Genomic DNA, 23,886 nt, shown 5'->3' with positions numbered 1-23,886 from the left:
AACAGGGTAGAAATCACAACCAATAATGCTGTTAGAAGCCAACCCTCATTTGAGGACTAGGTGAAGACAGGCAACCTGTCAGAAACCGCTGAGATGCCTCCCTGTAAACAAGGGGTCTCCAGCCTTAAGGGACCACCTCTAAAACCATGTTGTGCCTTCCTTTTCCCAGGAAGTACCTGGAAACATTTGGGAACAGCTGGGGCATGCCGGCTGTTTACCTCCTACCACCTAAACGTGCTGCGAGCCGAAAAGCACGTTTTCTGCCTTAAAACAGCGGGCCCGGTTCTCGCTCTTACGCACAACAACCACTCTCATCATCGCGCCCAGCACCACACCGGCGCTCCCCGCACTCCCGCGTAACACCCACCCGTCCCTCCGCTTCCCGGGGCCGCCCCACGGCGCCGGCAGTGACATCACCGCTGTGCGCCGCAGGAAGCCCCGCCTACTCGTCGCTCTCCGCGCGCCCGGAGGTAAGAGCGGCTCATTTACCTGCCCCCACCGCCGGGTGGTACGGCTCGGGGTAATGGCGGCGCAGGGGGTGAAGGCCTGCGTTGGGGTAGGGGCTGTTCGCGGTCCGTAGTGTGGCTCGAGGGGGGGTTCAGAGGCGTTTGGAGAGCGGGGAGTGCGCTGTCGGGAGGCAGGGCCTCTGGTGGCTGTTCCCGGGGGGCTTATCCCCGCTCTTGAGGTTTCAGTCTGTTGAGAGCCGCGGAAGTGAGGGTGGGGAACACGGTTCGTGTCGGACCGCGGCAACCGAATGCGTTCGGGGAGTTGGGACAAGTGCTCAAATCCACTATATCGTGGCCCTAAAGGGTCGGTGAGATGCCTCATCTTTCACAGGAGTGTTTTGGTTATAAAGTGTTGAGAAGGCTTCGGTTTGCACACATACCTATTTCACCTTCAAAGCATGGGATCAAGGAACCCATGTGTGACCTGAGAGCCGAGTCAGGCTTCCAGGGGAGACCTAAGTCAATGTGACACAGCCCAAGTTGTTCTGTTGTCACTGCCCCAAACACGTGGATGACCCTCCATGCCTTCCCAGAACTGAGGGTCAAGTTGTGTGCTGTACTAATTTTGCTAGCGAGCATAAAATCAATTTAATGCATCACTTATTTAGTTGCCTGTAAAAATGAGATAAAGGCTTTGCAGTTGGGGTCATGGTTTGAGGATGGTTGTACGTAGGAAGGCTGTACCATAGGCAGTAAGTGGTTAGGTTCCTATTAAAGCTCATTAAAACAGTGTTGCATCTTGAGCACACCAAGAGCTTAGTAATTGTAAGAAGAGTGCTTTTCAAAGACAAGATACAGGTTGTATATATAGGCTGTAGTTAAAATGGTTAGTGTTATTTCCCCTTAACTGAAAGGCAGGTGATGGTTTAGGTTATTAAGCTCAAGTGTTTTGTGATTACGGTTCTCTTATATTGCTGCAAAGGCAAAGATGTCCCCTTGCTTATGCTTTGGTCACAGCTGACTGCAAGCTCAGTTGCTGCTAGCAATTTAAAAGGGACTTTCACTTGCAAATTAAACTTTAGATTATGCTAATCTATAGACTTCATTTTTTTAAGCAATAATTGAAAGACTTGATTGTTAAATAAAATTGAGGGGTGTGTGGCACATTTCTTGGCTTTAAAAATATAAAAGAACACTGCCAATCTAAAATACTTGGATATTGCTAATCCTGGCGCAGTATGGCCCTTGCTAAAGAAATCAGAAAGCACTTAACACAAGGCCATACACCAGAATGTGAGAAACTTGGAAGAGATTATGAGAATTCTTAGGCTTCCTATCGGAAATGGGGTGCAGGAGTCACACAAACCCTTTTGCTGAGCATGTTTCTTTTTGAAGTGGTTTAAGATTTTTAAAATGAATTCTTCATTGGTGTAATTGGTTTGCGTGCATTTAGTAAAGATTATTTGTTTGTAATGACAGCAGTAGACAATGGTAGGATGTACATGCAGTGGTGAGCCGAGAAGAACATCAGTGTCTTTAAATAAACAGTGCACTGGGAGCTCCTCCATCTAGGTGTTACAGAACTAAGCTGGAAAAGGCAGCATAGAAAGAAGAAACAGAGGTGACCGAGTGGTAATACAGTGAAGCTTGATTTTGTTAACTTTATAGATGATATGATAACAGACTGTGAAGGCTTTGAGACTGCAGACTTTATTACCTTTGTTTGAGCTGTCTTTCTTCACTTTATTTGCTTTACTCTGTTGCTCGTGCGGGCTTGCTATAAAGCATTCTGCTGGGCCTCAGGATACACCTCATGTTTAGTTACCTCTTCCCACAGGCAGTGCTCCCTACGCCTGCTGTTCTGCATAAACTCCATTTTTCTGTGCTGGGAAATTGCTCAGGCTCCTTTTCCCAGCTGCCTCTATTATCCTGGTGCTTTGTTCTCCCTTCTGTGCCAGGCTGTGGTTACTGCCATACCTCTCTTCCTGTGCCAGGCCAGGGTGCGCTGTTGTTCTCCATCCCACAATGTTTTATTTCATCTCTTTCAATCCCTGTGAAAATGACGTGTCCCCAAATAGTTTTCCCTAGTACTCCCTCACTTCTGTGATTTTGCACATCCTTTTTGTTCGTGGGTAGTAGTTGGTCTCCTTTTTGTCAGGTTATCAGCTGTTAAATTCTCTTTAGGGGATAGGTAGGAGAGACTTTCCCCGTTTTTCTCCTGCATCAGTAAGATTGGTGCTTACAACATCCCACAGTTACTGTTCAACAACAACAACAACAACAACAAAAGGATAAATACACTTCTCATAGCTGAACAGAGTCTTGTTAGCACAGTCAAATATAGACTGGGGTTGCTAAAAGTAGAGAAAGGTACTGTTGCATGAGGTACAAAGGAGGTTAGCAGTTTAAAAGGATGAAAAAACTCCTTGGTTTTAATTCTGGATATTCATAGTGCTGATACGAGTGGAGAGCAGCAGCAGATTTTAGAAGAGGTACTGAACTCCATGATTTAGAGCACACAGGAGCTATAGACTGGAGGTGGATTATTTCGTGTTCCCTGCAAATTTGGTAGGACAGAAGTATTCAGTATTAGTTGCTGTCATGAACAAAAAACCACTGTGTGTGAACTGTTTTGTTCAAGGAGAGAGTATTTTGCTGTACAAGTTCTGGTGAGATTCAGTGCAACCAAAAGTATATGTTTTAAAGACCAGTTTAGACATACAAATATAAAATCACTTTAAAGCCCAAGTCTTGAACTAAGGTGTGGTGGCATAGTCTGAATGTGAGAGCTTTCATTAAGATGTCTCACTAAGAAGTGTTCTGGACATACCTGAAGAAAGCTGGTTTTATCATTGTAATCACTAATAGGTGTACTCACAGGTTGGAGCTGAACAAGAGCCAGGGGATACTGGATTTGTCCAGAAGAGGAAGTGACTGTCATCAAAGATGTGGAATCTAGGACAGCTGAATACAGAGAATAAAAACGTTTTGCGAATCATGCAGGCTGAGTTGAAGGTTTCCATCAAAGCTGGTTTGTGTGGATATAGATGGGGCTGTAGTGAATCCGGGTGGTTTAAGCCAAGCTGAGATACCTGTTTTCTCACATGATATCCACCATGGGCTGAAGTGTAAATAAGCCTGAAAAATATTATTCCCTCCCTTTAAATTTTAATCTTAGAATCGTAGAATCAGCTAGGTTGGAAAAGACCTTTAAGGATCACCAAGTCTGACCTTACCCCAGGACTTGCCAAGTCCACCACTAAACCATGTCACTAAGGCCCTCTCCTTTTATCAGAATAACTTTGCAAATCCTTTGAGGCTCAAAAGACATCTCAGTGGCATCAGCAGGAGCCTGATGTCTATGAGCTGTGCATGCTGAGATGCTGACAAGCAGAGCTTTGAAAACTGGGTTAAAAATGATTGCTCAGCTGTTGCCCATTTATAATACAGTGCAAATTTGGGTAACTACCATGGCTTAAGTTGCAGTATTTTTAAGGGGATCAAGATAAGCCTGTTGGTGCATACTTGGTATTTCATGGTAGGCTTAATTACTTTTGCTATGGAAATCTTTCTTGCAGACAAAATTGTGAGTTGCAAGCATGCTCTAACTAATTGTAGTAGCTTTGCTCTCCAGTTGCCCCAAGCTGACTTGAGAAGCATTAGTAGCAAAACAGATCTGTGGATGCAGTGATGACTAGTGGGCAGCTAATTATTTATTAAGCAGCAATAATGCTGATGAGTGTCTGTCACAGACTAGAGCCTGTTATATTTAAACCTTTGTAAATGTGGAATAAAGTGGATTTCTCTGCCCAAAAGAGGTCTGTCATCAAATAATTTAGTCACGAATGCTGCTAGCTTTAAGATGCCTGTTGCTCTGTTGTCCTCTAGCCACAGCAGTGAACTACAGTGTTAGAGCAGAGGGGAGATCTCTGCTGTACACATCAGCTACATTAAGTACAGGTTGTGAGTCAGAGCTCAGGAGAAGGACAGCGTCAATTTTCAGGAGCTGACAGAGATGGTTTGTCAAACTGATGTTGTTAGTGCATTTGGTTTGAATTTGAGAGCGTTTTTATATGCTCCAACCAAAAGGGTTTGGGTTTGTTTTGGTTTTCTGTGTATAATCTGTAAAATATGCATGAAAAGAAGGAAAGTCTAATCTGAGTTTTGTTAGATGAATTATATGAAAAGAATCTGAGCTCAGTATAAAGACAAAGACTTCTACTGCTTAAGAAGTAGGTAAGAATTAACATGAGGTGTGAAGAAAGTTGCAATATTAAGCAGAATGAAATTACTTTGTCTCCTGTTTGCATGTACAAAATATTTAGAATACGCTGTATTTATCCTGAACTTGCAGTTTTAATTCCAGTTGAAAGCCATGTGTATAATATTAACACTGAGCACTTTTAAATGATGTCTTTTGGGCTTTCCTGTTGCCTTGTTGATATATGCATGTGGCTTCCATTACTTTCACCATGCATCTTCAGCAAAATCTCTCACAGAGGTACCCAGGGTCTAATTAGAGTTTATATCTTTCAGTATGACAGACACAGTTTTGCTGTGGGGGTGGGCAGGAAAGGAGGTTTGGTTTTGCTTTTTAAGCCGTCTGGCAATTACTTTCTAAGGCTTGTGTTAGAACACCAGATGTATTAAAAAATTATTCATAAAAGCCACCTGCAAATTGTCTGCAGTTTCCCTTTTTCCTTTTCTTACCTTCGTATGCCAGTCATGGGTGTGAGAGGAGTCTGCGGAGTTCTTCTCTTCATTCTCCTGAAAGATAAATGTGAAGATGGAGGATTTTGCAAGTTGTATTGTGCATAATCATCTGCATTTTGTTTGTTTTTATTTAAACGTCCTCTATATAGCATTTAACTCACTTGGATCTTAGATCAAAAGCCAGATTAGCACTATGGCAAATTGCTTCTGATTTGTCACTTGTTTAGACTTTCTACAGTCTGCAGAAGATAATGTATTTTCTCTTGCTTTCTCTTTTTCTATTTGTGTATTTTCTGTGTTTTGTAATGTCTGATATTTACCTCCCCTCTCTGCAGGTTGAGTGTGTTACTTGCTGTAGTTTATACTATGTTGACTGGAGGGAAAACAAGGTGTTCCTTGCTTTCTGTGCAGAAGTTTACATAAATGTAGTTATGTTTCTGAAAGAACAAGTATTTATTCAGAAATTTCGGGATGTTCAGATGTAGAAATTCATAAGACAGTTTTTGATCAGACTTAAATAAGATGAATAAATTTTCCCATGAAAATTGTTTACATTTGTGATTTGAAGTCCTTTTCTTCATCAGAGATACTTCTCTTTTATGCTGTTTTCCCAAAAACTACATGGCAGTTTTTGCAGTTGGGATTAAAAGGGATAATTGTTTCTGGTAGATTGATGTTATGAAGTCACACCACATTTTTCATTGCTATTTGTTTGCCTTGGTGTCCTTAATCAAAGTGGGCCTTTTCTCTTCTGTTTTATGTTTATGGGTTGTGAACTTTGCAGTCTCAAAATTATAGATCTTGTAAAGTATTATCATTGTGCACACCACCACAAATGTGTTCTGCATTGTGTTATTACTTGATAATGAAAATGCTGTCTTATCCTCATTTCCTTTAGCTTTCCCCATTATTCACATGCTTACCCAGCAAGTATTTTTGTAACTTCTCTGAATATTCTTCTGAATGTTTGTACTGTCTTTACTTTTTTAAGTGGGGTCTCTGTGCCAAACAAAATTGGTTGAAAGCAAATTCATCAGAGAAATCTCTTCAGGAACGGAATTATATTTCTGCTTGTTCAAAATATATGAACACTTGCAAAACTTTGAGGAAAAACTTGTTTGTGATTTAATAACTGAGACAGAACTATTGAGGGCAGTATAGCCTTTAGGTATGTTTAGAGAATCACTGATGTGGTCTTAGTTCCTCCCATCCTTGGCTTTGTCATTCTGCAGGTGGACTGTGCAGTCTTATGTGTTGATTTTGGCAGACACAGTTTTGTGGAGTTTCCGGTGTACACGTTTCCTAATGTAGTGTAAGTTTGCTCTTGCTGATTTAATGTTATCAAAACTATTTTAGGCTGTTGACTGCTGCCTTATTGTTGGCATGTGCCAACACTGTAACATATCCTGCTTGGAGATTAGTAATGCTGAAACAACAGTCTAATGAAAAGAGAGAGGTCCCTACGCAGCAGGAGTAGGAACTTGCTAGTTCCTGTTGAAATGAAAACACAAGTTCAACAAATTCTTCCCCCTCCCTGGGCAGAAGGAGCTGACTTATCATTGAAGGACCCTGTACACAGGCTGCTGTGCAGCTTTGTTCCATTGAAGGCTGATGTTCCATTGAAGGTTTTTTTTTTTTCCCCTTTCCTTGCCAATTGACAGTGTCAAGTAAATACTTCATGATACAAGGGCAAACTTAATTCTTTCTTGTTCATGAGACAACAATCATAGCAAAATATATTTTGGACTGTATCTGTTATTGTTCTGTCTTCCTATTCTTTCTCTGCCTCATTCTTTAGGTCTAGCTTGGGATACTGGAAAGAATATCATACATGCACTAGTGACTGTTTATCCTTGCAACTGCTGTAAAATAGCTTGAGTTAGTTTTGATTGATAACACATTGCTGCTACAGGTTTTTGTTGTTGTTTTTTCTATTCCTGCTGCAGTTGCTGGTGTTGATTCTCTGATAAAGGGAGAGAGAAAAGCTGGAATTTATCACTATGTTCATGCCTGTCCATCAAATTAAGACCATAGTAGGTTAAGTATTGCAGTGATAGGAAACTCTGTAGAAGACTGGATTGGATTGCACTTCTCTCCCTGTATGTGCGAGTATAGTAAATGTGTATTGACAGACACCTTCTAACCAAGCTTAACTTTATTAACACCAGGGAAAATCTAGTTTCTTCTGTAGCCTTGAATTATTTTTTTATGCTGTGTTATATGACTAAAATTTAACAACATTGTTTCCACACTTTAATCAACCTAAGAAGGGTTGATTATGTCCTGGTTAGGACAGAATGAAACACAAACAATACTATTGTAAATGACAGAAATAATTGTATTGGCTTTTTGCCTTTTTGTGGGTAGCATTTTGTAGGTCCAGCTCAGCTTTCCTGCTTGGGTCCTCTCCGGCTGACTTAAGCAGTATTTACATGTGTGAGTTCCATGCTGGGGTAGTGAAGGGACCTTCAAAATGTCATGGTTAATATTGTCATTCTGTACTTGATCTGAAAAACACCTCTGACCAGGATGAAAAGTCAAGCAGCTGAGTGGGATTATAATTTTTAACTATGCAAACAGCAACAGTGAAATTGGACTTGTTAACTGGCTGATCCTATTTGCATCAAAAGGAGCATGACCAGCAGGTCGAAGGAGGTGATCCTGCCCCTCTACTCTGCTCTCATGAGACCTCACTTGGAGTATTGTGTGCAGTTCTGGTGTCCTCAACATAAAAAGGACATGGAACTGTTGGAACAAGTCCAGAGGAGGCCACAAGGATGATCAGGGGACTGGAGCACCTCCCGTATGAAGACAGGCTGAGGAAGTTTGGGCTGATCAGCCTGGAGAAGAGAAGGCTGCGTGGAGACGTCATAGCAGCCTTCCAGTATCTGAAAGGGGCCTATAGGGATGCTGGGGAGGAACTCTTCATTAGGGACTGTAGTGACAGGACAAGGGGTAAGGGGTTAAAACTTAAACAGGGGAAGTTTAGATTGGATATAAGGAAGAAGTTCTTTACTGTGAGGGTGGTGAGGTACTGGAGTGGGTTGCCTAGGGAAGTTGTGAATGCTCCATCCCTGGCAGTGTTCAAGGCCAGGTTGGACAGAGCCTTGGGTGGCATGGTTTAGTGTGAGGTGTCCCTGCCCATGGCAGGGGCGTTGGAACTAGATGATCTTAAGGTCCTTTCCAACCCTAATGATTCTATGATTCTATTCTATGATTCTATTTCTGGAATCATGCCGGTGTGATTAAAACTGGAGTTGCAGAAAAGCTTAAGTAGCTTCGCATTGGTTTTCCTCCCAGTATTCCCCCTGTTTGACCTCTAGGAGACAATATAAATAAAAAGAAACCTCTTTCACACATACCATGCTCTTGCCAGGAAAAGGGAATGATCAAGTTGTTATCTAGAAGAAACTCCAGTGATGCAACAGTTGTTTGGTCTTTCCTTGGTGTTTGCACTGAGCGTGTGGCTTGGTGTTCATAACTGAAGTGCAAGGTCTCCAACTTAATTCAATTCCCTCTGTAGTCAATGTCTGGGTAGTGGGATTACACTGATGCTAAGTAGGAAGGACTGCAGTGTTCCAGGTGCTGCCACTGTCCTAATGTAGCTCACCAATGGGCATGAAAATTATGCTCTTTTCTGACAACATTTACAAAGTTGTTGCTCAATCAGTAGGAGTTGTAGGAAATAATATATAAGCAACATTGACTCCTCATGATATGGGATTTATGATTTGAGAGGAATTAAAAGTATCAGTTGTAAGCCAGCTGCCAGATGGCTTGGCAGTAGCCATAACATGTTACCATGAATGCTGGGATCAAAAAGGAGTGCTTTGGGATTTTTCACCTCTTTGCTTATCTCACAGTTGCTGTCTCTACAAGATTTCCAGAGTATTCTGAAATCCCCAAATCAACTCATCTTTGTCACCAGTAGAGTTACATTGCAGATTATAATACCCTATTGAGAATTAAGAAAACTGGATGCAGGTTCACAGGAAGAGTTTCTTGGACCAACTCCTAAATTTAGCACTGGAAGATTTTAACTGACCTTGACATAACTGGTGCTGCATAACCGTTTTAAAGCTGAAGTAATGTCTGTTCCTAAGACAGGCTGAAGCCATATCTCTGTTGGTTTTGTCTTTGTTTAGTGTCCTGCCTGTTGCTTGCTATAGCTCTTTATATACTGTGATTTATAACGTGCTTCTTTTAAACAAGCAAATAATTTCTTTCCATCACAGACCATAAAAGCTTAATACTGGTTTGGGACTGTTACAACAGTAGATAATACAGTCATGTCATTTGTAATGCTCCTTCATGCCATTTTGCACAGCAGTTAGGCGATACCCATGAAATTATAGGACCTTTAACTGTGTCACTATTGACATTATCTGCCGGAACTCTTCAGAAGTAGGCATTTCTTACAATGTTTAATGCATGTATAATAACGTTTTGTATTGTAAAATATAGTCTTTTGACTCTGTAGAGACTTAAAGAAAAGGATTATTAGTTTTGTTTCCTCTTTCCAGATGGAGGCGTCAGATTATACCAACCCAGAAGAATACCCTACTGAAATTCATGATTATCTTGCAACATTTGAACAATGTCTTGGCTCTGTAGAAGAGATGCTGAAAGCAATGATGTTGGTTTCTAGGAGTGACCTCCAAAAGGTAGGTAATGTTGCTTTTGACAACCTTTTTGTTACTAATACAAGAATATCTGGGAATCCCAACTGAAATAAAAGAGCCTGTTAGGCCTGGCCACTGCACAGACACATATAAATATGACACTTTCTATGCTTGATACCCAGTATTTGAAAATCTTACCTTTTTAAGATACCCAGACGATCTTACAAACTAAACAGTGAAATACGTGCTCTTACAAGCCGAAAAGCGATGATTCTACCAGTGAGTCATTTAAGTAGAGGACATCCTAGCTTATTCCTGACCTTCCTTAAAGTGCATGCTGAGTGCTCTTTCATAATGGAGAGGTTATTCACACCTTTTTCTGAGACGTTTTCACAACAAACTTAATGGAACTTTGTATATGCAGTAGGATATAAAGGTGAATTGACAGCAGTGAGAATTGATCTGATTCTAGAAGTCTAGACTTGCAGAAGCTGGTGCTTAAAAAACAGCTGTCTCCTTTAGCTGTGTTATAAGCCTAAGTCTGTAAAATGTGTTTTTTGCTCAGGGCATAAAGACAGAGCAAGGTACAGACCGAAGACTTCATACAAGCTTCTCTATCTTTTAACATTTAAAGCCTAATATGTAATTTCTTTCTCTAGGGCAAGAAAAAGCTAGCACATGAGGGAACTTCTTTATCCTCTGAGGATTTCTAACACAAATAAATCATGAAGAAAACAGTCGTTACAACACTGATCTTTTGACAGTATCCATGTTAGAAGTAGTGAGCCTTACAATGATGTTATCAGAGGTTCTGGAAATCCTATAGGACTAAAATAATAAATTGACTTTGACAGTCAAGGAAAAAAACCCCCTCATTACCTTTATTCTTCCTTTGCTTTACAGCCCTAAGTATTCCAGCATGCGTTGAGCACAGTCTACCATGTGTAGTTTTAATGTTCATTGACTGTAGCATAGTATATTCACATTTGGGCTTCAGCAATCTTAAGACTTCTTTTTCCCTTCCACTGATAGTAACAACTATTTTGAGTTAAGTTTCTGTGGAAAAACAGGAACTTATTTCTGACTATGGGAACAGTAGTCTAAGAGCTATGTGCCAACAGATATTTGTGCTTTTGGCCACCTGGGACTGTGGCATCAGACAGGGAAAATTACTGGAGTACTTGGAGAGAATGGTTCTGTGATGGCACAGAAATAGGCACAATGTGGTCTTAGTGAACCTGTGGTGCAAAAATACCTCATTCAGTGTGTACTTCTTTTATGAATACATTCATAATTATAAAATGTGCAAATGTGTTGGGTTTGGTTTTGTTGTTTGGTTTTTTTTTTCATTCTAGTTAGAGCCTCTGGAGCAAGCAAAGCTGGATTTGGTTTCAGTGTACACGTTAAATTCATTGTTCTGGGGTAAGTATGCGGTAGGAGGAAAAAAGTATTTATGATGCCATTTGAACACCTTCTAGACAGCTGCAAACATTAAATAATCATATTTCATAGCAAAATAATTAGAAACCTGTAATTACCCCAAGGATCCAAATTATTGCCATTTGTAGAGTAAATGATGTTGAAACTCCAAAAATAGGAATTTACAAAAGCTGACTTTGTAACTGCATGAAGATGTTTGTTTTTTCCTAGCAACATTAACTATGTTAGATTTTTTTTAAATTTAGCTGCAATATTGATGATAATAGTTTGTCAGATAATTTACACCATTAACTCTAATTGTTACTAATGGGTTTATGTGGAAATTAGTTTTCCTATGTGACTGATTTATGGGGTACTCAGTCATGACAGCCTTCAGATTTAAAAACTTCATGTTTTTTATCTTGTAGTATACTTGACTATCCAGGGAGTCAATCCAAAGGAACATCCAGTGAAACAAGAACTGGTAAGATTCTCACACTGCAAGCACTGCAATATCGTACTTGCCCAGGACAGTTAATTCTTATAGAAGTAAAAAAAAAATTATATCTATGGTTAAAATTGATGTTGCCATAATAGCACGCATATGCTACGTAGTGTTATATAACTGTTCATGTGCCCTGCTGCGCTCTCTAAATTAAGAAAGTCATATTTTTAGTTCCAAATGGTACTGTTTAAAGCAAAATTGTAGAGTCTGCTGAAATTAGAACAAGAAGATAAATGATGTCATCTTTTCTTTTCTCCACCTTTCCTTGAGAATTGGATTCTGAACAGAGCAGCTTTTCACTTGTATCTGCTAAATGGAAAAATGTTACATGTCTGATAATAATTTATAACTTCCAGTACGGCATTTTTTTTATAAATACTTGGAATCATGTTAATCTCTGAGGCTGTCTTTTCTTACTTTTGTATGACTCTGAAAGTGTAGTGTGGTTGATTTACTAGCAAAGACGGGAAAGAGTTCCCCCCCTCTTTCCAAGTCCTCCATTAATTCATTTTCTCAGCAGTAAAGAATTCAGTTCAGCAACAAAGCTAAAAGCTTTTTTGGCACCAGCTGTATGTGTATTGTCCAGTAATTCTGCATTAGTGACATATTTACAACCTACAATAAATCTCTTAGGTTTGTCTTTATATTCCATTTAGATGCATGACTACAGTATAGAAGACCGCTATCTTGAAAATTCTGCTGACTTAAAAAAATCAGATCATTTAGCCTGAAGAAAAAATAGAAATCAAAACTTACAACTCCCCATTTTAATTCCTGTATAAATGAAAATACTAAATCTGGGCAATCATAAAATGCTTCGGTTAAATATAATCCTTGCCTAGGCAGTGGAACAGAAGATGGGACTCAAAAATGCAGAAAGATATCCTGAAAAACAAGAATACTTCTATTTTTAATTAGGTGAGGTTTTCAGTAGCCTAGACTGTATCATATTAAAAAAATTGATCAGTTAGTATTTCATGAGCTTTCAGTCAGTTTCTTGTTCCTCCTGTATTACATAGTGTCTGAATATTGTGTTAATTTAGTGATACTAAAAAATAAATTCTATCTATTTTGCTGTGGATATTTTATGCTGGTATTTTTTTCCCAGTTAACCAGTTGTTTTAAGTCTGAAGAATGAGTGAATTACCACAGCCTAGATTCTTATCCAGTTGTTTTTTTCTTTTACAAGTATCAAGGTGAATGAATGCATGTTCCTTCCTTCCAAGAGCATTGTGATGTTCTCATTCATGTGGAAAGGGAGTAAAAAAAAAAGACTGCTCTGTGGTGATTGTTTTGTTTTTAGAATTGCTCTCCCTGTATACATACATGGAGTACGCAGAGATTAAAACTATATTAATAAACTCACATTCAAGCTATCAGAGTTCATTTCTTTTGTCACGTTGACATTTGTCAGCTCCTTTTTCCCAGGTTGATACATGTAGGTTTGCCATCTGTTCTCATTACTCAGTCACCAAAAAAATATTACAGCTTATCATGATTTCAGACCCTATAAGTTCTCCTCATTAAAGCTATGGTTTTGATATAGAAAGAGTGGCCAATTTTTTGACAACAGTTGCTTATAATGGTCATTTGAGGAACTGAAAATCAGTTCTGTCATGTAGGTCATGTAACTTGTTCCAGATTCAAGGAGCTGTCAATGGTTGTGTGAGAAATGTGTGAGTTGCATAGTATTAACATTTTTTTAGTTAGCAGTATCCATAAATGTTCTGCTAATGCACATTTATAATTCAGGTATCAGGTAGAGCGCTATATATATATATGTGTATGTATACATATGCTACTGTTGTTTGCATTACAGAAACACCTAGAGTTGAAGGCCGTACTATGTAGTCATGAAATACATTAACCAAACTTACGTATTTTATACAACTACCGTAAGCGTCCCCTCTAGTCAATGAATAGAAGCAGGCACTTAACAGAGGATAATTCCCATGTTAGAGGTTCAGTTATGCAATTTCCTTTACTGGCTGCGGAAGTAGATGAGGAAGAGTAGGTACGTAAATGAGACTGTAAGCTGGGAAGGTATGCGTAGGTGGGGTCAATCCAAGTCATGCTTCGTCCAAAAAATCCTTAGACACCAAATGACTCTGGGGAGGCTAAGATAGCAAGGGAGTATCCACTTTATGGAATGGCAGTGGAAATAGGCATTATTATTATTTATGGTCATAAAAAGAAACTTCTGATACAGCTGGAAATTCATAAGGCTCCTTATATAGGTTTGCTCATAAGCTCCCTTGACCATTTCAGGATCTTAACCACAAGAGTTCGGTGTAGGTGCATATGTAATGCTTGTGACATCTTTTATTTTGAGTTAGATGCTTTGTGGCTTTGCTTGGACATGCTGTTTTGTTTTTTTTTTTTATTAGACAGTAGTCAGGCAGTATAATTTATATAATGACATTTCTCTAAGTATGTCAAATCTAAATACTATTTTGCCGTCTTTATGTAGGCCAAATTCCAAATTGAGTTCAGTACTTTGTTTTCTAACTTTGCTTGCAAGAACAATTCTCTCACTGTCAATTAGATGTAGTCTTCATCTCTGTAGGAGTTCATGTTCCTATGACAGTGAATGTCATGCAGATATTAGTATAGTAGGTACCTGTGATGGAAAATCTGCTAAAGGAGAAGCCTCAAGTTTGCAAGAAGGCATTTGCAAAGAAAATCCTTGTACATGTATTTAAATGATTGTATTTTTCTAGATATTATAGAATTGTAAAGTGTGGAGAGCTTCTACTCATTGATTTTCACAGGAATTTTGGGACAATGGTGTGAAATATTCTTCTTCTTTTTTTCTTCTCCCCCAGGAGAGAGTAAGAACATACATGAACAGGGTCAAAGAAATAGCAGAAAAGAAAAAGGCATCCAAACTTGATAAAGGAGCTGCTTCTAGATTTGTAAGAAATGCACTCTGGGAACCAAGCCCTGAAAATGAAAAGAAAAACAAAGGCCCTGGTAAAGGAAAAAAGAGAAAGATGGACTAAATTTATGCCTCTCCGTATATAAATTAGAGACGTCTAGGAACTTACCTTGAAATGTGTTCTGCATACTGCATGCACCTTGTGGAGGTGCTGTACAGCAACATCTTGCTTAAGTTATAGGTAAGAATTTTTATAGGATTGTATTTTGTTCAGAACACTTGTCACACGTGATCACATTGTATGTGTATCTAAAAGTGCCATTTGATGCAAGAGAGGTAACATTTCGTTATTGAAATGACAATGACCTGGCATAGGCTTGCTGGTAATACATACTAGTGATATTTTTACTGTTGGATGAGTAACACTTTTTTTTACATGTCCTTAATGTGAATATTAAAATATTAAATTGAATATTAAAAAGTATTAACCAATGCTATCTAGTCTGTGGTGTTTATGACGGAGCCGTTTTCTTTCTCATTACATCATCACATCATTATGTAAAAGGCTGTATTTGTAGTTTTGTAAGGTTTATTCACTGTGTTAAACTGTTTCAGCTTCTGAACTTGAAGGTTTGCCATATTCCTTTACTTCCTGTTCCCTCTGAGAAAACTGAGTTTCAGGGGCCACACAGTCTGTATTCCACTTTAAGCCACAGTGTCTAGTCAGTGGAAAAGATATCCCCAAAGGGCAATTTGTGGGGTCCAAAAAAAGGAGCAGGCTGGGGACAGCTATTAAAAACCAGCACATGCAGGAACTTGATTGAAATTTTGGCTGCAGTGCTCATCCTTCACTGCTGACACCGTGAAAGAGAGAAGTATGCTCTGAGGTGGTAGGAGCGTGGTCATCCATTGCTATTTCTGAGATCTTCATCAGGGAAAGCACCCTGTGGTGCGATAAATACTACTACAGTGTCTTACAAGTATTCTGTTATTTTCCTCAATAGGTAAAGTTCAGTCATTTAGGAGAGGAGGCGTGTTAAGTTTCTTCAGAAGACCCTCGGTTATTGTTTTTTTTTCAGTATACTGCAAAGCAAAACTCAATGATCTGCCAAAAACTATTTAACAATTAGCAGCAACTCTTTACTTAGGAAATACAGGAAAAGGAAGGAAAAAAAAGGCAATTAATTCACCAAAATGTAGTTTCGGTAGCAGTCTACAAAAGTGGTTGAGAAATATTGTTAGTGTGAAAGACTAAATGACAAGAACAAATGAATCCAGTATATCTATAGCTGAATGATGTACAGTGGATGGTTACAGAGTTGTACTACATCATGCAGTACCGAATGTGGACTAAATTGAATCAGGTGCTAAAATGAAGCTTCTTTTTGAAAGTAAAAGTTCAATACATTGACAAGTTTATTAAATTGAAATAATTGCATATCTCTAGAAACTTTTTTCAGTGACTGGTATGAATTTACTCATTTTCATTTATGATAAACTCTTTGAATAAATACCACTTCTTTCAGTCCAACTAACAAGAATCTGATTGTATTTATGTTCATGTATGTATGGCACTTTTCTGCCCTAGATCTGCAGGACTGCTCATGTAAGTATGCATGTCAAAGACGCATATACATTTGCCAGCTGAAAGCTAAAATTAGAATGCTTTATTTCTACACATTAATGTCATGGTTATGCCAAATGAAAAAGCTGTTGGACTCAGGAGGCTTTTTTTTTTTTTTGTGCAATTATGATTAAAAATGCAAAAGACTTCAAGTGTGTTCTAGGCCAAAGATAGCAATACACGTGTAAAGCAGTTCTTGGTGTGCTCCACAGGTCTGGACAGAGATTTATTTGGAAGTCTGTGTGTCCTGTCTTGCACCATCTGTGTGTCCTGTCTTGCACCTCTTTGATACTGAAAATGACAGCTATAGGCTATTACAAACAGACTTCTGGACTTTGTGTAGATGTAGAGGTCTGCATGTGCAAAGCATGAGGTTCAAAATGTTAATCTCAAAAACATCAGTGTAAAAAAAGGCCAGGTGTCCTATGAACTAATTGGGAAGACAAAAGGATAGAAGCGATCTGAAGTGGCACAAGCCAGAGCACTTTAATATAGAATTTTTCTGGGAGATAGTGTCTTATGCTTTGAGAAGCATTGTCTTGAGGAAATGAGTAGCTCAGCTTGTATTTACACTGCTGTTAATTAAAAGGGGATTGAAGGACATTTCCATTACATGGTTTTTCTCTTAAGCTTCAATTACAACTTTTGTTTTAAAAGGATAATTTCTAAAAAGGATCATAATTTAGTGTCCAGTAAAGTACACAGGTTTCGTAAGTAAATGTTTAAACAAGAATAATGCAAGTCTATTAGCTAAGACTTACTGAGGTAGAAATCCATCTGGTATAATTAATTATATACAGGTATTTGGCATTTGTCACAGAGCAGTTTAAATAGATGTAACAAATGCAACTTTGTAATTTTTTAATTTTTTTTTTTTAAGGTTCGTATCATTCAGTATGGCTGTTCACAGCCTGGGTCTGTGGCTTTGCTTTTCTAGAAAACAACCCAGCCAAATGCCCCACAAACTAAGAAGTGTCACTGCCTGTTATTCACTAACAGCCCTATTAGAAAGAGGCTTGAAATACAAGATCATGAATGCTAAGTGTTTTTTACATCAAGTATTCTTGGAACATCTAGACTGAGGTCTCCAATGTGAAATGACTGAACATTGTTTATGGAAGTTCCTGCCTCAAAATAGGATGCTGACAAGAATATTTATTGCAGTATCTGTGTGCATTAAATCTATATGAGCCAGTTTATAGAATGGTTCTACAGAGCCTGAAAGGAAAGGAAAACATCTGGGAGACTTCTAGTCCCATTGGTGTAAGTGCTGAATATGGTGCAGAAGTATCAATTCTGCGTTAGTTAATACCAATGTAATGCAAAGAGTTGCTATTAATAGTAAGTTGTTAGTATCACTGAATTAATGAATTCAGATACTTAAAGAAAATAATAAAGTGTGTGTGACACCTCCCTGCTTTGTCTTGCTTTACTCTATTTATTTTGTGGGCTAACTAATATTAGACATACCAGCTAAGAGGAGCACTAAAACTGCTGTTTTTAAGAATGTTTTTAACTAATCAATAAGAAAATGATGTAAAACTCTTAAGTTATGGTAGAAATGTACATGTAGGTGGAAGTCTATGTGGCCTGTCTTGCACCTTGCTAATCAGTGATGCCAAAATTTGAAGGTTTTGTGTTCAGGTTTTCAAGTCAGAAGTGAAAATAGTTTCCATTTTGTTAAAGATTGTAATGTGTTACCTGTTCCTGGAACTTTTCTTGCTTTCTGGTCTTTGCACCAAGAAAGCGATGAGGTTGGGAGGAGCACGTAAAGCTAGCAGCTATTAACTGGAATCTGTTATAAGGCTGCATGAGGAATTTCCCAAGCTTACCAAAAGAATACTTCAGAAAGTAAGTGAAAACACAACTCAAGATTTTAAGCCCCAGTAGTGTAGAAGACCTGACAGATTTTACTGTGGCTGCAAACAAAAGAGGAATCTTACTAGAACTTAAATTTCCACTCTTACAAATGGTAGCCATGAGTTGGGAAGTCAGCACATCACTGGTGCTCATTTCTACTCCTTAAGTACTTTTATTAATGGACAACCTCATCCTCAAAAGTGGATGTTTGATTGAGTCATCTTATTTTTTCCTGGCCTTGAAAATCAATAATAGCATGAAACCTTGTCAAAAAGTATTAGTGTTGCAGATTTATTGGAAATCTTCTCAAAACATAGTAATCTGGAATGATAAAAGTTAAACTTAATTCTCACATAATTAAGAATTTTATTGGATTTAAGTAAGTAGACCAAAAGTAACTTTTTAACTGTGGGGTTGGGACCATTACAAACATGAAGGGAAATTCTAGCTTCCATAGTAAATGAATACTTTGCCCAGGAATTGATGAAGACCTGGTTCTTCGGCCCCAGAAGAGACCTTGGTTACTTGGATTAAGACATCCATCCGCTGTTCGCCACAGGAAAGCTTTTGAGAGTTGTGAACAGCAAACTCCAGTCTATAACTGGAAACACTTATTGGTGTGACATTCTATGGCATAGGGTTCCTTCTGGCAAGATCCCACTGAACTTTTAACTCTATTCATGCAGTTTCTACTGCAAATAACTGCACAAACCCCTTATAGCTAGAAGGACACAACTTTCCTGTTTGACACTGCTACAAGCTGGGATATGTGAAATATTAACCCTAAAAAAACCTGAAACGATTGGAATGTCATTCCTTTCTTCTTTCAGACATGGCTGGCTAGTAATGTATAGCTGCTTTAGAGAGTTGAAGTGTAAGGAAACAACAACAAACTATTGATGCAAATCGTAAATTGGACCAAGAAGTAACTTCAGCTGAACAGTGACATGCAAATCAGGACGTAATAGGAAAATAATGAGACTTTGAAGAAATGTTCTTCAAGAGTAAGTGTGATGCACTTCAAGCCAAAGAAACTTTCCAGCTTAGAGGGCCAAACTAACTGGGTTGCATCCCAAATGTGGGCAGGTTATGCATTTGTCATAAACTAATGTAAAGATGTCAAAACAGGGCGTTAGTTAAAAAGACTACATTTATGTTTCTTAGTTAGAAGTTTACTTGCCAGTAATTAAAAAAAGAAGTGTTAGGTTACAGCAATGTAGGGGACATAATACAGAAAGTAAATAATGCAATTTGTCATTTTAGAATCATATGTGACATATTAGAAAAAAAATGCAGTAAAGTTCTGCAGTGTGACAGTGTAATTTTTCTTTTTGCTAATTTTCTTTAAGTGATATTCCTTGCAGAAAATTCACTTGAATGCTCTTGTTTTGCAGACCACTCTTAACATCCCTAACATTAGGGCATTAGTGGTAGTTTGGGGTTTTTCTTCTTTCAATTTCTGCTTTTCAAGATGATGTACTACTTGTAATATTTTACTGATAGAACTAACAGTTTGCCTTTTTGCTGACTTTTAACCTTCCCTGTAGGAGAAGACTAAAGATCTATGGAATACTTAGTGCTGGTGATCTAAGAAGCAGACCTTGAACTGCTCGGTTTTCATCAGCTGTACCAAAGGGAAAAGAGCAAAAGCTTGTTTTTACTACTAAGCTGAGTGAATATGGCATGGAAATCTTGTAATGGCAAGGTATCAATTTTGTAAAGTGATATATTTCAGAGGGGATACTAAATTCGACTGTGAATAAAAAGCTTTATAAATGGAACATTTAAGAGGCTATCTTTTACTTTTCAGCGTAGGGTTGCCTTGACATGCATCATTTCAATTTGGCAGCCCCAGTAAATGGATGGAAGCAAGTCAGAATGATAATTCAGTATTGCCAAGAGGCTTCTTCTCAGACTAGTGTGGACACATTCCATGGACAAATTTAAAGGCTATATTAAGTGACAGAAAATGGGTCTAATTCAGCACTATGTTATTCCAGCTTAACATCATGACAGTCTTGCTATTTAAGGTACCTAGATGTTATATCCAAAGAGTACATGAACAACTAGATAATTTTCAAGCTAAGGATCACCTCAGATGCATGGTGATGTACCTTATATAGCAATAATCCAGAACAGGCAAAAAAAAAAACAAACAAACTCAGCTGTGCTTGCACATAAACTTTTATAGTAGTAATGCTAGGGGCAAAGGCTTAGCTGCTATTTACTAGCAGTCAGTTAAAGTAAATGAGCAGCTGCTGAGTTATGCGAGTGAAAAAGTTGTCTGAAAACAAAGTAGTGTTGATATTACCTCATTAGATATAAATGTTCATTTATATGAATGTTGTAGCCTTAGTTTCCTAGAATGTTTATTTTTTCTTTGTCACTTGAATGGTTTTTGGCCTCATGGGAACAAATCAGTTATTGTTTAAACCCACAAAGGTGAGAAGAAGAAATACCTTGTAACAAGCACTGTCAAGTTGGATAGCATAAACAATCTTTTTACTTTGTTGCCCTGGACGGACAAGCCTGCTCCCCAACTCACACACAAGACAAAACATGTTTTCTTGGGCAAAGTTTCCATGGAGAGAGCATTTCCTCAGGGCAGTTAATCTCATGAGGTGCTGTCTGTATGTACACACACATCCACCTGTATGTTATCTATCTCCTGATTGGCAGTAAGTTCTTCTCTTGGTGTGTAACAGAATACAAAGTGTGTATTAGTGAGAGACTAATATAGCTGGAGACTATATATAGCATCACGAGCATATTTCTCTATTGCTTTAAATCAGTTTTAACTCTTGATTTCATTAGGGCTGCAGTAGCAAAAATCCAATGCAAAAGAACTGAGAATTTGGCTTTATGTAAGTATGAATGTCTTCACGCAGCAAAAACAACACAAAAAAATATAGCTGATTCCAAGTTACTGACTTCCAGTTAAATTGCTTGTGTGTTAGTAAAAGTCTGCTTCCTGGATTCTTTGTTTACATTTTATTTTTGTGGTTTGTGCTTGTTAAGCTTTGTTTACCTTTTATTATACATAGGGCTTACCGATAATTCCACATAGTGCCTCAGCTTTTTATGGTAATGTTCTTTTTCCTAGAGGTTCATCATTTTGCCAGCTTTTAACTACTTGTTTTGGACTTCTTCACGTTTGGTCTCTGCCATGGCTGAATGCCCAACCACCTCCTTCCCCTCCTGCCCAAAGGTTGAACTGTTAACAGTTGTTCAGGAACATGGTTTGTAAAGTATAGGCCACATTGGCAACGTTAGCAAAACTTCTGACCATATCTTTCTAAAGGTTGTAACTCTCCTTCATTGAGGTAAAAATTTGAAATGCTTTGTCAGGAGATTAAAAAAAAAGTTATCCCAGTGAAAATCTATCCAGATTAGGCCTCTAGAGAAACCTCAGAGAACTGCATCGTAGATACTGGCCATTAATTTGCTTGTGTTCCAGTTTTCCCATGCATGGTCATCAACATTACTGAGCTCCCTGCACAGTTTTGAAGCCACAAATAGCTTAGGGAGGAATATGGACTCTGCAGTTAAAGTCCAATTTATCTTGGATGATGACAGGGCTCTGTAACATACTGTATTTGCAGAACTGCAAATCTACTACAACTTTTAACAGTGCTGGTTTAATGTAGTTTTATATAGATTTCAGATTTTAAAAACTTAATGTGGACAAAGAATGCTCTCATATGTATCTGATTAATTTACATTATGATCATACTGGAATTCAACTTCATACCAGTTTAACTAAAATGGAATTAGTTTGTGTGTCACCTTCTTAAGAGGTAACTCCAGTAAGAGTATACTTCCTTTAAGTATGCTGAATATATTAGAAATCTGAAACTTAATTTTTTTCTCAACTAAAACCATAATGAAAAGAAGGGTTACAGTTGTTATACTGGATTTGTTTGTTTTTTCCTCCTCCCTAGCCCCCATGTGTTCATTTGTTAAGCTGTGGAGCTGCTCCAGGTTTAAGCTGGTAAAATCAAGTCTGGTCCATTTAATGTATTCTTTTTAGCAGGCATTCTTGGGGTATGTAGAATGAAGTATCCTATTTTCTGGAAGGTACTCAGATCATTAAAGTCTTACGAATTTGATCTCATCCCTTATTTATGGAATTACACAGAAGAATTTTGGTAGATGAGACATCTCTGGGCGTAGGTTAGCATTTCTGGATATACCTGTAGCTTAGAGAACAAAATAAGCATGGAAAAACTTTTTGTCTTCTGCCACCTAGGTGAGGTTGTATTATCAAAAAAATTAACAGCCAGATTTTGCCCTTGGATTTGCTTGCACAGGTTTTCATAAGACAAAGAGGACAGATGCTGATATTCTGATACAGTGACTTCTGCCTTGCAGAGTTTACTGATGACATGGAACTTACATTCCCATAGCAAAAAGCCAAGATATAATTGAGCCAAGCCTTCAGTAAACGCACAGTGGTAAATCTGTGTCCAAAAAGAATTTGAGGTTCTAAGTCATTTAAGGCAAAGCCTGTATTGGGCAGCCTGCTAGCCTCAGGAACCTCAGTGGCCATTACCTCATCTGGCAAAGATTTTCTCTATTCAAGCATCTGAGCCAAAGCCTCACCAACAGCAGGGGAAGGGAGGGGGGGGGAAACCCCAACAAACAAAACTACCAAAAAACCCTAAAAGCTCATTTCCAGCTGGTGTTAACTGGAGGGACTTTGCTGGCAGTGTGTGTGTGTATTAACCCATCAGTGGCCCCCATGTTGTTAAGATATCGGAATATTTTTTGAGGTAACTGAAGACACATCTTAAAGCTTAGGTTTTGAAAAGCATCTGGAAAGTGAGCCAGCCAACCATGAGCTTAGAAGTTTGCCATTTTTCCCTCTTTAGTGAATCTGACAGTTCCTTATTTTAGTAGGTTAGCTTACTTGCACAAATTTGAGGGAAAAGCATTTTTCAGTTTGATTACAGCACAACAGAGAAGGCATGTGAATTCTTGTGTTTAATTACCTTTGTGCTTAAAGGTGATTTCATCTGTATTTCAGTCTATCGGCTGCTTTTCCTGTGTCTGCCTTCAAGACAATTCAGCCAGCTGGCTCCTTCTGCCTCTGAAATTAGACTGAATGAAAGAAATAGTGCCAGAAATTCTGCGGTGTTTCTTACAAGTTTGTGTTCCTTGAGCACATCTGTGTGATATTACCTAAATGACAGTAATTGCTAGAAAAACAAGATCTATTAAAGCAGGGAGAACATCTTATAGCAGGTTAAATAAGTTTAAATTAAAAGGGAAGGTGAACAGCATATATATATCCCTTGAAACCAATATGCACTGTTGGATTTCTTTGCAGCATCTGCACAGAAGTGTCTCTCAACACTGGAGAGTCCTCTACACTCCTGCCCCCAAGCCATCCATTCCTCCATCTATAAAACAGATATTTGTTCCTTTAACCACTTGATATGTATCAGCAAGAAGCAGTTGACTCATCAAAGTTGTAATACTACAGCTAGATTTTATCCTTCATGGAATCTAATCGCTGATGGTGTGTGGTTTGGCATGGGTTACCTTGTTTAAATACGTAGGTGCATCATACATAGTTTAACCAAACACAGCAGCCAGGTTAAATGGTTCACCAAAAGACTTATTTGCCTGCCTGCCTGCCCCCCACCTTTTTCTTTGTTTTATTTTTATATGAGTGTAACAAAATTGCTCCCCGGAGTGAGGCTGTTACTTGCTTCAATCACTACTGCGCCTCCAGGATCAGGAGCTGAAGGGAAGCCATTTCCTTGTACCTCACAAACCCCACCCAAATGCTATGGCCAACACCTGAGCTCTGCCCC

At 38.5% G+C, this 23,886-nt stretch overlaps 1 protein-coding gene and 2 long non-coding RNA genes across 6 annotated transcripts; 2 read left to right on the top strand and 1 right to left on the bottom strand.

Moving 5' to 3' along the window:
- The first annotated feature begins 447 nt into the window (after window positions 1-447).
- On the top strand, window positions 448-15,010 carry C1D (C1D nuclear receptor corepressor). 2 transcript variants are annotated; one of them, XM_057423391.1, is made up of 5 exons: window positions 448-470; window positions 9,683-9,823; window positions 11,137-11,203; window positions 11,629-11,684; window positions 14,531-15,010. In XM_057423391.1, exons 2-5 carry the CDS (start codon window positions 9,683-9,685, stop codon window positions 14,705-14,707), a joined length of 441 nt encoding a protein of 146 aa, XP_057279374.1. In that variant the 5' UTR covers window positions 448-470; the 3' UTR covers window positions 14,708-15,010. The 2 variants fall into 2 exon arrangements, with proteins under 2 accessions (XP_057279374.1, XP_057279373.1); XM_057423390.1 differs by lacking the exon at window positions 448-470 and adding an exon at window positions 523-556.
- On the bottom strand, window positions 5,154-23,686 carry LOC130606826 (uncharacterized). 3 transcript variants are annotated; one of them, XR_008974078.1, is made up of 4 exons: window positions 23,249-23,686; window positions 23,059-23,156; window positions 20,617-20,755; window positions 14,241-14,325 (listed from the first exon to the last, which is right to left on the bottom strand). It is a non-coding gene; the product is annotated as an uncharacterized LOC130606826 (long non-coding RNA). The 3 variants fall into 3 exon arrangements; XR_008974077.1 differs by lacking the exon at window positions 14,241-14,325 and adding an exon at window positions 5,154-5,213 and having other exon boundaries at window positions 23,059-23,686; XR_008974076.1 differs by having other exon boundaries at window positions 23,059-23,686.
- LOC130606828 (uncharacterized) lies at window positions 17,715-19,848 on the top strand. Its single transcript, XR_008974080.1, has 2 exons — window positions 17,715-18,058; window positions 19,615-19,848. It is a non-coding gene; the product is annotated as an uncharacterized LOC130606828 (long non-coding RNA).
- Window positions 23,687-23,886: the final 200 nt, after the last annotated feature.

Source organism: Pezoporus wallicus, unplaced genomic scaffold, assembly GCF_028554395.1.
Source record: "Pezoporus wallicus isolate ANWC-B61680 ecotype Strahan unplaced genomic scaffold, APGP_CSIRO_Pwel_v1 contig_4191, whole genome shotgun sequence".
NCBI classification, from domain to species: Eukaryota; Metazoa; Chordata; class Aves; order Psittaciformes; family Psittacidae; genus Pezoporus; species Pezoporus wallicus.
This window is presented reverse-complemented; position numbering and strand designations above follow the sequence as displayed.

Excerpts from the sequence above, each read along its gene's own strand:
- C1D (XM_057423390.1), top strand. The coding sequence starts at position 524 with ATGGCGGCGCAGGGGGTGAAGGCCTGCGTTGGG. Across the intron at positions 11,204-11,628 it reads GTTAAATTCATTGTTCTGGG|TATACTTGACTATCCAGGGA; the intron begins GTAAGTATGCGG and ends TTTATCTTGTAG. Across the intron at positions 11,685-14,530 it reads ATCCAGTGAAACAAGAACTG|GAGAGAGTAAGAACATACAT; the intron begins GTAAGATTCTCA and ends CTTCTCCCCCAG.